The sequence below is a fragment of the Aquarana catesbeiana genome, linkage group LG06, assembly GCF_042186555.1.
Source record: "Aquarana catesbeiana isolate 2022-GZ linkage group LG06, ASM4218655v1, whole genome shotgun sequence".
Taxonomy (NCBI): Eukaryota; Metazoa; Chordata; class Amphibia; order Anura; family Ranidae; genus Aquarana; species Aquarana catesbeiana.
Window position 1 is genome coordinate 99,124,908 of NC_133329.1, and position 13,727 is coordinate 99,138,634.

Here is a 13,727-nt window from a genome sequence, read left to right on the forward strand (position 1 = left end):
ATTACTTTTATCTACAGCTTATTATACATTGGCATGATGATCACTGAGAAGAATGTTCCTTACGTTTGTGGTAATTTGGAAGAATCCCTAATTTACAAATGGCTAAAAGGATCATTGAGGTCGGTGTTCACTTATCTGAGACTCAGAAATTGCTCAAGGAACCCCTGGAAACATTGGAGGGACTTTAGGATAGCATGGAACCCTGTAATAAAATGTATTTTATTGGGATTTTATGTGATAAACCAACACAAAGTGGCACATAATTGTGGAGTGGAAGAAAAATGATAAATGGTTTTTAAAATTAGAAGTCACCTCATTAGTAAATAGAGTCCATCTGTGTGTAATTTAATTGCAGTATAAATACAGCTGTTCTGTGAAGCCCTCACAGGTTTTCTAGAAAACCTTAGTGAACAAACCGCATCATGAAGGCCCAGGAACACACCAGATAAGTCAGGGATAAAGTTGTGTAGAAATTTAAAGCAGGCAATTCCTGCACCTAAACTGACAGGCCGGGCAAGGAGAACATTAATCAGAGAAGAAGCCAAGAGGTCCATGGTAACTCTGGAGGAGCTGCAGAGATCCATGGCTCAGGTGGGAGAATCTCTCCACAGGACAACTATTAGTCGTGCACTCCACAAATCTGACCTTTATGGAAGAGTGGCAAGAAGAAAGCCATTGTTGAAAGAAAGTCATAAGAAGTCCTGTTTGTGAGAAGCCATGTGGGGGACACAGCAAACATGTGGAAGAAGGTGCCCTGGTCAGATGAGACCAAAATTGAACTTTTCAGCCTAAAAGCAAAACACTATGTGTGGCGGAAAACTAACACTTCACATCACCCTGAACACACCATCCCCACCGTGAAATATGGTGGTGGCAGCATCGTGTTGTGGGGAGGCTTTTCTTCAGGAGGGACAGGGAAGCTGGTCAGAGTTGATGGGAAGATGGATGGAGCCAAATACAGGGCAATCTTAGAAGAAAACCTGTTAGGATCTGCAAAAGACTTGAGACTGGGGTGGAGGTTCACCTTCCAGCAGGACAACAACCCTAAACATACAGCCAAAGCTACAGTGGAATGGTTTAGATCAAAGCATATTCATGTGTTAGAATGGTCCAGACCTAAATCCAATTGAGAATCTGTGGCAAGAGTTGAAACTTGATGTTTAGACACTCTCCATGCAATCTGACAGAGCTTGAGCTATTTTGCAAAGAAGAATGGGAAAAATATCACTCTAGATGTGCAGAGCTGGTAGAGACATCATCAAAAAGACTTGCAGCTCTAATTGCAGCAAAAGGTGGTTCTACAAAGTATTGACTCAGGGGGGTTGAATACAAATGCACGACACACGCTTCAGATATTTACAGGTATTTGTAAAAAATTTTGAAAACCATTTATCATTTTCCTTCCACTTGACAATTATGTACAGCTTTGTGTTGGTCTATCACATAAAATGCCAATTAAATACATTTAAGTTTTTGGTTGTAACATGAAACAAAATGTGGAAAATTTCAAGGGGTATGAATACTTTTTAAAGGCACTGTATAACTGTTCAAAGTCCAGAATTTTTACCACTTGTCTGAGAGTTCAGAAAAAGGGGGTGGAGAGCTGACATTACTCTGCAGAGCTCAGTGAGGAGAGGTCTGAGAGCTGATTGGAGAGAAGGGACACATCCCTCCCCTTCACAGCGCACACAGGAACAGAGCTTAAGCTGTCAATCAGCTGGAGGTCCCTCACCGTCACCTTTTTTCTTTTGGTGTCTAGAAAATTTGTTGGAAGTGATTCATGTTGATAGCAGATAAACAAAGCAGAAGACAGAAATTACACTTATTGCTTTTTATCAAGAAAAGTATACACTATAGAGGGATATGCTTTGTTCATATTTCATGTCTGAGGTTTCCAACCACATGGTTAGCATAGGAGTTAAAGTATAACTAAAGGCATTTTTTTTGATTGAGTGGAGATGGATTAGAACACCTGTCATTTTTTTGGTGTCTGTGCCCCCATTAGGGAGAGTCACCCTCTCTATTTGTCCTGTTTACCATTATCATCGAAAGTGAAAGTAAGCAAATCCCAAATTTTGGGTTGTCCCCAGAAAAGTAATAGAGGGGGAAATCTTCCAATAGGGACACTAGTTCTGGTGACCCAGGGGCCCAAAGGATTCCGTTATTTTGCAGCGATTACCTCTCACTTCCTGTTTTGGCTATGGGACAGGAAGTGAAGGGAAATATACCTAATGGAACAAAAGGCAAAAATAAACCTTTCAGGGGTTATAAACCCTCCCTTACTCTATCCAAAATTTAAAAAAAAAAAAGTTTCCTGTATTTCTACTTTAAGCATTGGGTTAGAGAGCTGCAGATGGCGATAACATTTTTTCCATTCATCCTATGTCTCCTTGCATTTTTTTATTTATTTTTTTTGACAACAGGTCTGTTACAAAATAATAATTTACAACTTCTCCATTGTTTGGAAATGACAGGGTAAAAGCTTTAGCTCCCCTTTAAGAGCCGTACTCAGTGTGAATGTAAACGAGGAACAAAGCGTAGCGCCGTGCCAGGCTATTGCTGGAAAAAGGAGTCCTTTAATGTGGGAAAACAAAGCCGGGTAACGCATTCATCGGCGCAGCTTGTGCTGTTATTGGAGGCGAGGAGCAGCTAACCTGCTAGCCGAAGCTAAGCGCAGCAGCTGGGGAGGTGGAATGGCAGTGCTTTTATATGTCTTCTCTTTTTAATTGAGCAAACATAAAGAAAAGCGTTATTAAAAAGCTTGTCGCTCGCGGGGCGCTTGTGACAGAACCTTATAAATATGCTAATTAGTTTCTCTGCAAGCTGTGATTAGATGACGCTTCTCACCTGCTCGAGATGGGCTCATTGTCTCTATTAGGAGAGATACCAGGTAGCGGAACAATGGAGGTGCGATCCCTATTTTTATACTGCCGCTTCAACCACATAGCCGCATGCCATCACTAACAATGGCCCTGGCTGATGTTTCACCCGATATGGAATGTCCAAATGAGATTTAATTTCTTGTTTGCAACATAGGCCTGTTGGGGAGCTCGTCATTTTCTGAAATGAGTTTGTCCTGAGGGACTGGCGAAACTATCTCATAAGATGATATCTAAATAATACAAATTTCCTGCCAATTTTATTGAATTTGTGCAGAAATAAGTCAAGGCAGCATTGCAGAGCAGCTAAAGGCTTGAGAGTTGCCACAGTGTTTTTTTTGTTTTTTTTTGTTTTGTTTTTTTTTTAACGTAAAAGTGGAAGACCCTAAAAACTTTTAGGGTTGCCCATGGAAGCCAGTCTGTAGTAGTTGTAGAATTGGCATAGAAAATTACAACTTAAAGTGGTAATAATCTGAAAATGTATTATATTGCACCTGGGGATCTGGACAGTAACACGCTTCCTGTATTAGTTGCATAGTCTGGCCAGCCCAGGATAATCCCTCCTACTCCCAGCATGCCTCCGTTTTTTTGCTAGTGACCTAGTAGTGTAGACTTCTTTTCTGCAGCTCTGCTGGGGAAATTCTAACCTATTTTTGTCTGCACTAGTTTATTGATCATTCCTTATTTCTTTAATGACTGTTCTAAAATCTGGGTGGTTCTGGGAGTTGCGCCCCACGCTACTCTTGTTCCCCCCCAGCACCAGGTTGGAGTGCACTCCCACCCGGGCCGGTGTAATCTGTCTGCCAGCGCAATGCAATTGATGTCTGTGGAGTAATACATGCTGATGCCACTGTCTGCATATTTGTCCATCTATGAGATCCAGACACAACCCGCGGAGGTGAAGAGGTAGCAAGATCCCAGCACAATATACAGTCCCTTGACAGCTTATGCACATATCTTTATTGCGTGCAAGGAACTCCACTAGTGTTTGCCTAGGGTTGTATCTTCTCCACCTTCATTCACATGTGTTGGTTATACAGTGTACAGGAGGCTGTCGCTAAGGACTGGCGCTTCCTAGGCTATTATGAGTGTAGGCCGGACCCGACATGTAACTAAGACCCCTTTCACACTGAGGCGCTTTACAGGCGCTACAGCACTAAAAAGAGCGCCTGTATAGCACCTGTAAAGAGCTGCTCCTGTCTCTCCATTGTGAAAGCCCGAGTGCTTTCACACTGGAGCGGTGCGCTTGCAGGACATTAAAAAAAACTCCTGCAAGCAGCATCTTTGGAGCGGTGAAGGAGCGGTGTATACACCGCTCCTTCACCACTCCTGCCCATTGAAATGAACGGGTAGCGCGGCTATACCGCCGGCATAGCGCTGGTTTTAACCCTTTCCCGTCCGCTAGCGGGGGGGGAAAAGCGCCTCGCTAGTGGCCGAATAGCGCCGTGAAATGGACAGGTAAAGCGCCGCTAAAAATAGCGGCACTTTACTGCCGAAGCACCCACCGCCTGAATGTGAAAGGGGCCTTAGAGCTCCTCTTGTGTCCATGAGAGATGGTATTGGACTTGTTTTAATATGTGTTTCATGGAGGACTATTTGAAGTCTTAGGAATATCTACACCACTTCAGACATGCATGCATTCTATTGACACGCATAAAACGTATAAATCATAAGAGGACTCTTATTATATTGGTCATCGTTCATGAATTATTCGACTGAGATAATAGTTTATAACAGGTATCCTTAACAAAAGTGATTTACAGTGCAGTACAGCAATACAGTTGCTATATTGGGACCCCGTTTTTGGCCAACCCATTGTGGCTTATATACATAATTGGCCGATATGTGGCCCCAATAACTTATGGGCATTGGGATGTGCATGAGTGCGGCTGCTCTCCCGGGTCTCTGCCTCCTCATTGGCTGAGAGACAGCAGTGGGAGCTATGGCTCCCACTGCTGTCAATCATAGCCAGTGAGGAGGGAGCAGGGATGGGGCCGAACCCCATTCTGTGTGTCTTATAAACACACAGAACGGGGCTTGGGAGCGAGCACGCACGAGTGCCTCCATAAGAAGTGGCTTGCTATGGGGGTACCCGGAGAAAGGATGAGCCCAGGGGCCCTAGTGGGGGACCAGAGAAGTATTGGGGCTTCTCTGTGCAGAATCATTGCACAAAGCAAGTAAGTATAAGATGACTTTTTTTTTTAAATGAACCTTTAATTTTACTTTAAGGAGGGCTCCGGCCAAACCTTCATTCTTTCTCCTCCACTGAGGGACACAGGAAGTCATGTACACAAAGTGCTAGATTACAACTATACTCCATCTTTCCATTACTGTTAGTCACGTATGTACTTGGTCTTTTGTTAAAGATTTTTTCCAGCGTGGTGCTAACTTCTTTATTTTTCACTTTTAGGTGATACTTGCAGAAAGGAAGGGCACAGATGAGTTATATGCCATAAAGATCCTAAAGAAAGATGTTGTGATACAAGATGATGATGTGGAATGCACAATGGTTGAGAAGAGGGTGCTGGCATTAGGTGGAAAACCCCCCTTCCTGACACAACTACACTCTTGCTTTCAGACCATGGTAAGAGGCGAGAGGGAGAATATAACTACTGACCACCTCACATCAACATATGATTGCATTATTGTCATCATGAGGAATGTTAACTTGAATCGCACTACCAGAGTCCCTGAGAAGTGTAAAAAGTTGTCTTAGATTCACCAAAATGTTAGAGAGTAACCACTTCTCTCTCGTAACATTCTAACTGATGGAATCCTGTTTTGTGCACAAGCTGTTGGAAGTATCAAATAATCTGAAGCTTCACTCTTGAACTGTTATTAAAATGCGGCCTTTTTTCTTAAGCTTTACTTTATTTTTGTGCTATATGCTTGTATTCTCTCCCTGTCATGACAGAAGCATCAAGCTGTAAGGCCATATTTTCTTCTGCTTAAGCATGGGGCTGATAACAGACACTCAGAAAGCTGTCAAATAACAATAGTGCAGTCAGGATTAAATAAAATTGAAGCCTTTTGTAATTTAACAGTTTTTATCTCCAGTAGTCTAGGCAAGCTATCCTCTACTGGCACTGTAGGGGCCTAAAAGAATGATACTGAGCTGACCTATCTGCTCTAGCCGGTAAAGATTACAGGTAAAAGGACAGCCCACACACCTACCCCTGAGATGCCCATTTCTGACTGGCTCTTATTAAACCCTAGCAGTTGTCTCAAGTTAAGCAAGCCAGTTAAATGTAGGTTGTATAGGTGCCTTACTGATTTTTGATATTTAAATAAGCTCTGTGCCAGCCCGAAATGTATGTCTCCTGCAGCAGGCTGAAGATTAGGACCGCTGCACTTTGGGTGAGTAAAGTGATTTAAAGTGGTTGTAAAGTCAGAAGGTTTTTTATCTTAATGCATTCTATGCATTAAGATAAAAAGCTTTCTGTGTGCAGTAGCCCCCCTCAGAACCCCTCATACTTACCGGAGACCCATCTCTGTCCAGCGATGTCCACGATTATCTCGGCCATCCGGGACTCTCCATCCTGATTGGTTGAGACAGCAGCAGTGGCACCTTTGGCTCCAGCTGCTGTCAATCAAAGTCAGTTAGCCAATCAGGAGAGAGAGGGACGGGGCCGAACCACAGCTCTGTTTCTGAATGGACACACTGAGATGCAGCCCTGCTTAGGTTCCCCCATAGCAAGCTGCTTTCTGTGGTGGCACTTGAAAGGAGGGAGGAGCCAGGAGCACAGAAGAGGGACCCCAGCAGAGGAGGATCTGGGCTGTGCAAATCCACTGCAACAGAGCAGGTAAGTATAACATGTTTGTCATTTTTATAGAAAAAAGACTTTACATTCACTTTAATGTTCTAAAAGCAGAAGGTTTTTTTACATTACAGTGATTATAAAGTTTACTTTTTGTTTTTTTTTCAAATAAACATGTTATACTTACTTTCTCTGTGCAATAGAATTGCTCAGAGTGGCCCTATCTTCCTCCTGGGGTCTCCCACTGGTACTTCTGGCTCATCTACCTCCTAGTATGCCACCATAGGAAACTTCCTATTGTGGCGAACCTGGCAGCTCGATCCCGAGCCGCGCTGCCTACTTATATAGACAAATGGTGCAACTCAGCCCCGCCCCCACTCCATCTCAGGATTTGACTGGCCTCAGCAATGCCTATGAGAGTGGGGAGAGCTGCTACAGATAGGCTCAGCTCTGGATCGAGTATGTGACACAATAAAATCATTGTATTGTGATTTATTTCCAGACTTCTTCCACAGTACAGTTCTCTATTCAGCAATGCTTATGCTCCCTAAGTAGGGAGTGTACCAACCACCCAGAGGTAGACCTATATGTACACACAGAGCACTGCAGACCTTATATTTAGTCTTATTAAGAGTCATTAAATTTGGTTGGCACAGGAGCTCAATTAAATAGTAAAATGAAATAAGGCACTTACAAACTGGCTTTAATGTGGTCAAAACGCCCCTTTTCATATAAAGATTAAAAGCCAGGTTCTTCTTTTGTAAAAGTATTAAATGTAGCCTCATCAATCTCGTGATCCATGTGCATTTATTAATTTTTTTTAAATGAAACCTGTGATGCAGTGGTCTCCAAACTGCGGCCCAAGGGCCATATGTGGCCCTTTGCTTGCCTTTATCCGGTCCTTTGGGCTCTATTCCTCCCATTTACACCAGTGATGGGGCATTATTCCTCCTACAGATACCAGCGATGGGGCACTGTTCCTCTCACTTACGCCAATGATGGGGCACTGCCCCTTCCACTGACACCAATGATGGGTTAGTATTCCCCACCCAATAACAAAGATGAAGCATTGTTCACTCCCACTGATAGCAGGACATTGTTTTCTTCTCCCAATGGCCACAGTCCAGCACCCCCTAAAGTCTGAAGGACCGTAAGCTGACCCTTTGTTTAGAAACATTGGAGACCCCTGCTATAGAGCATTGTGCACCCAATCAAAGGGGTGCAGTTGCAGTGTGGAGGCTTTTTTCAAAGCTTTCCCCAGCCTCAGCTCTGAAGGCACAGACCTATAAAGGGAGTCAAGTCAGCGCTAAGGTATAATGAACACTCTGCTAGTAAAGTGAGGATAGATATACTGATTCTAAAGAGTCTGAAATGAAGGTTATTGCAGCACCAATACACAAAATATCTGAAACTAACAATTATTAATCAACCATGTAATTAAAGTGAATAGTACACAAATGCAGTGCAATTTGAAGTAAGAAATGTTCTTGAAACCACAGTATTTGTGTTAAGTGTGTGTAACCAAAAAAAAAAACCCAAGACAAAGTGCCTAAAAAAAATAAATGTGACATCCACCACCAAATAAGATCTGTACCAGATCTTCCAATGTATGGTCAGTCCCTGTCTCCCAGTGGATTACAAAGTCGCCAGAAAGACCTATATGATGAATGTAGCCACAAAAGCCTGATCTCGCTGAGCTGATTGCTCCCTCCTTGCTGTTACGACCCACTAACAGACACTCCACCTCTGTCCTTTCCTTTGCACAGGGTTATACACCAACCAATACTGTATCGGTAAACCTCAAAGGGGGAGTGGACAAGGCTTAGTCATAATGTAGTGTTTATTAAAATAATCTGCATTATTTTTTATGGATGATTGTTGCAAATTCAACAATCCTCCATAAAAATATACAGCAGCCAAATGATATGTAAAGACACTCGGCAAACTCGCATGAGAATCCGCTGCTCGAAGATCTGTGTAGTGACGACCTGCTTTTCCTTCACTATCAAGTCACAGGATGGAGGACTTTAGTGTTGATATAAATCGGGTTTCCTACCCTACCAGACAGGTAGCTACCAGCTCAGAGCTGTGTAAAAATCTCAGGACCAAATGGACAGAAGTACAGATACTTTGACAGGTAGAACAACTTCCTTATTTGGATTTAATATGTGTATTTATCAGTTTACATGAAGTTTAGCTTTAAACGATAAGTTCACCTTTTATAACATGTTACATGACATTGGGCAGTAAGATGCACAGTCAGAAGGGTCTTTGTCAGTACCACTGTGGCAGAATACATGGACAGCAACAGTCTCCCCACCTGGAAGGCCTCAGGCCTCATTCACACGAGGCGGATCTGCTCAGTGGAGTCTGCCAGCTCAGCAAGAGATCTCTCCGTTGATCTCCGCTGAGCCGGCGTATGATAGGTCCGCCTCTGCTCACTGAGTGGGGAGGGGCCTGTCAGAGCGCCGCTGATTCCTATGGAGAAATCAGACGAAACTGGACAGCATGTCCGTTTTCATCAGATCTCAGTCGATCCGATCCGCCAAGACAGATGGCGAACGTATAGCCATACGTCTGATTTTAGCAGATCGGATGGCAGGCAGGTGTCAGCGGACACATCCCCTCTGACATTCGTCTCCCCATAGGGATCAATGGATGGTCCGCTCAGGTCCGCCTGAAAAACGGACAGGCGGATCCGAGCGGGCTTGCTTTGTGAAAGGGGCCTTAGAGTAAATTTGCACTAGAATGGGTGCTATCACATCCAGATATCTGCAATAGACTTCCAAAGGAAGACCATCCGGGCCAGACACCTTAGTGAGGCCACTGCTGCCCTAACAGCATCCTCATTAATGTCTGCATCTAAGGCTGTTGCTTGGTCCTGTGTCAACAGAGGAAATTGCAACGCAGAGAGGTCCAGCTCAGTGTCCTGCCTATTGTGTATAATGGTAGCCGCATACGTTCTGGTAAAAAAAAAAAAAAAGCATGAAAGCAGTCGAGAATCTACTCTGCAGTTCGGGCCTCAGTACCATCAGTTTTAACTATTTTGATCACCACAGAACTTTTGGTTTGTTGTTCAGCCTTATGGGCTAATAGTTGACTAGATTGATTCCCATATTCAAAATATTTTTGCTGAGAGTAAAAGCTTTCCTTTTGGCATTAGTTGACATCTGAGCTGAATACATACATGACATATGCGCCTAATTTACAGTCTACATGGCTACAGTAGGGGAGTTTAGGTTGTTTCTGCTGTTTGGTAGGCCTGTATGAGGTCTTCCTCCTCCTGACGAGAGAATTTTTTAATGTAGAAGATGGTAGATCTGGGGGCACCTCGCAAATGGGCCTTTAAGGTATCCAAGAACATCAAATCCCTAGCCTCTCTGTGAGCCTCCAGAAAAACATTTAACTGATCTGGTATACTATCGTTGGACCCAATTAGAGACAGCCGAAAGGGCTGCACCCTCCACAGTATGTGCACTCCTTCAGATCCAACATGTTATATTCAGGGTGTAACATGTTACTTACCCACACCCCTCCGATCCCCTGTTGTGACAGCGAGTGAGGGATCTTCCTCCCCCCGCTCGCTGTCACAATGAAAAAAAAACATGGCCGTGCGGGGCTCCTCCCTCCCAGCCACATCATTCATTCACAAAGTTCTGTGAATGTGAAAACTACAAGTACCGACAGCCTTTGCCTTTGCAGACAGCTTACACTGACAGTCTGTAGGAGTCCTGCATGGCACCTGTGATCTGTTGATCATTGGTGCAATGCTTTCCAGCATTGCAGAAGCATACAAGAAAAAAATTGCAAATGTATTTGTTCATTTTTTAGCAGTTGCTAAATAAAGAAGCACAGAGAAAAGATGGTGAGAAAAATTAATCTTTCAACCCCTCCCCCCCCCCCCCCCAAGGCTTTACTGCTTCCCGGGCAATTAAACTGCTTTTCCCAAACTTCTTGCAGGATCGCCTATATTTTGTTATGGAGTATATTAATGGCGGAGACCTCATGTATCAGATTCAACAAGTTGGACGTTTCAAGGAACCTCATGCAGTGTAAGTTTGATCGAGTGCTGTTTCTGTAAGTTCCCATTAAATTAGAATTATCTGGTAACTTTAAAGCACAGTGTGAGTTTCCATTGGCTGATATTATTCATTAAAGCTCAGTTTCTGAAAATAGTCAGCTTTCTTGCCTTTGCTACTCAAGTCAAAGTGAAAAAAAAATATATAGATCCCACCGGGGACATATAAGCAATTCTGAGAGAAGAAGGCAAAGTAGTCTTAATAAGGGAATAGGGAATTGAGGATAGCAAAGTAATTCTTCAACTTATAAAACGTTCATTTCTTTTAAGTTAAAAATATAAGCAGGCTTGCATATCACCCAATACAGCCACATTTTGCCAAGGCTTAATAACATTGATCAGTTTGTCTGACACATATGAAGGAAAAACTTTTGTAAAGTCTTGATCTGTGGATTTGGGATTTTGAGTAGACGTTTTCACACTTGCCTCCAGGCTCAGATCTGGAGATCTGCAGCTTCAAAGTTGTTTGTCCTGCTTCTGGCCCTTGCATCTTTTTCTGCAGTGCATTGCGTGATTTTATATATATATATCTGCACGATTCTGGCCAAAATGGTACTGTTCTTCAACCCAACAACACCCCAATACCAACAGTGAAGTTTGGAGGTGTAGGGCCTTTTTCAGCATACAGTACTGGCAAAATTCATATCATTTAAGGAATCAAAAATCTGCTGCCATCTGTCAGGATGATGAAGATGAAATGAGGGAGGACATTTCAGCAAGAAAATGATCCCAAACACCAAGCCAAGGAAATTCTCAATTGGTTTCAAAGAAAGAGAAAATAAAGCTGCTTGAATGGCCCAGCCAGTTTTGAATCAGTTTTCACTGACATGCTCAGTTTTCAGTGAGTTTCTATCCTGAGCATTTCCTCCCTATCACGTCTGAGTAGCCCGTGTGACTAGTCACACATGTTGGCGTGTACTCAGTGCTACATGACAGCCTACTCCCTCCCTGCCCACTAGCTTAACACAATGGGGGTGGGATACTACATGTAGATTAATGGTGGCTTCACCTCCCTCCTATTCTATTTCCACAAAATAATAATGATTTGATTTCAAATATATATTTGTATAACAATTTAAAACAGTTTGATATTTACTTTTACTCTGTATTTGTATTTTGAACATGTGACCAGCAGTAGAGGATTAGAAACTCCTGCTTATGTTTCCCTACAGACAGGCTGGGAAAGATCTGGGTCATGTGACAGCTGTATATCAATTAGACAAAAAAGATACTAAATGTTGTTTTTTATTATTATTATTAAAATAATTACAGTGCCATCATCCTCATACAGAAAAAAAGGGACAATGTAAATTAAACAGTGTGTGTTTATTATAATTTTAAAAGACCGGTCTTTCTGTTGTTTCTAACTAGATTCTATGCAGCAGAAATTGCAGTTGGACTGCTCTTCCTTCAAAGCAAAGGCATTGTGTACCGGTATGTATGAAATATGTTATCTATCATTCCATCGATTCGTTTTATCCCCCTCATCCTTTTCTGTCTCATTTTCCTCCATTCCTCCTACCTTTGCTTTCAATTCATTTTTCTCTCCTCACTTTCTATTTACACCTTCCGCACAACTTTTACTCCTCTTTCTTATCTTTCTCTTGCTTCCCTTCTTAATCTGGCCATGCATTAGGAGATTTTCAAAGAAACACTTGTACAAAAATTCTCAGTACATTAAGGCTCTATGCACACTGGGCTTAAAAAAATGCCAGTTCCCTTGGCAGAAAAAAAAAACGTTCCTATAGAGCGTTTTTTGTACAAAGTTTAGATGAGTATAGCAGGGAGCTGGCTATCTTACCTGCAGTATCAGAAGACAGTCTGCAACTTTGTTGCAGTGAGACTATTTTCCTCTAGTGCCAGCTAAGACTCTTTGTCATCACATCCTGTCAGCAGAGTGATTACCACCAGGGAGCAAAGCATACAGGGAATTGAAGTTCCAGGACTCAAGTTTCACATTCAGATTGACCTGTATGGAACTACAAGAGCCAGGATGCTCTAGGAAGCAGGAAACTAAAGACTCCATCCTGCTTATCTGAGGATATTCAGACTACACGAGGGAGAGGAAGCGATTAGACCTAGGGGAGAGAGTCTGCCCCCCCAGGTCAGTCCACCGCGTGATTTTAGGCATCCACAGTCAATCGGGACATCCAGCTTGTGAAAGGGGGATCCCAGGTGCATATCCAGATGCATCTGCACCTACGGTGTGAAGCCTTCCAGTGGGAGGTGACCAGTCAGGTCCCTAGAAGAGCCTGCCTGTTCCAGGACGTTCATTTGGGCCTTGACCGCAGGATTGGACGAGAGGGCTTTTTCCCATTTGCAGGAAACAAGGACACTGTATACAGGATTGTATGGACACTGTATACAGACATCTTTGCTCTTAGTCACCTTGCTGACACCTGTAGTGCCACAGGACACAAGACCAGATACAGAGACACTGTATACAGATGCCATTTTCCTTTCACCTTGCTGAGGAAGATCCTGCATTCTTTACTTCATAATCCGGGTCAGTTGTGTTGTTTGGCACTGCTATTCAGGAGTTTAAAGGAGTAGTACAGCCTGAGCTCATTCCTCCGGGCTTCTCTTATGGGTCACAGGAGTGCAATTCGTTTTGCACGCCTGTGACCCGTTTTCAGCAGAGAGCGGTCTGAAGTCCGCTGTCTGCTGACATCACCAAGATCAGTCCAGGCACCGCATCATCCCGACTCTGGAAGTCTGGATCCGCTAGGTACCTGGACTGATAGGCATCTGAGCCTCCTAGCTCCCTGCCCCCCCCCACAGCTCAGCGCTCCAGTGAGCGTGGAGGAGCAGAGCGGAAGAGCTGCTGATTGACAGGCAGCAGCTCTCCGCTCGGGAAAGTGAGAGAACCGAGCCATAGGTGGTGTTTGGTGGCTCAGTTCTCAGTGAAGAGGTGGTGGGGGGCAGATGCAGCATCGACCATTGCTGCATCCACCTAGGTAAGTATGATTATGGGATTAAAACAAATCCCATACTTCTCTTTTAAGTGCACCA

At 43.4% G+C, this 13,727-nt stretch overlaps 1 protein-coding gene across 1 annotated transcript in view; it reads left to right on the top strand.

Moving 5' to 3' along the window:
* Positions 1-13,727, top strand: part of PRKCB (protein kinase C beta) — a 323,981-nt gene that overhangs the window by 259,091 nt on the left and 51,163 nt on the right. Inside the window, exons 10-12 of the mRNA XM_073636508.1 lie at positions 5,290-5,463; positions 10,598-10,689; positions 12,087-12,149. Coding sequence (XP_073492609.1) covers positions 5,290-5,463; positions 10,598-10,689; positions 12,087-12,149 — 329 coding nt within the window. The remainder of the gene's footprint in view (positions 1-5,289; positions 5,464-10,597; positions 10,690-12,086; positions 12,150-13,727) is intronic.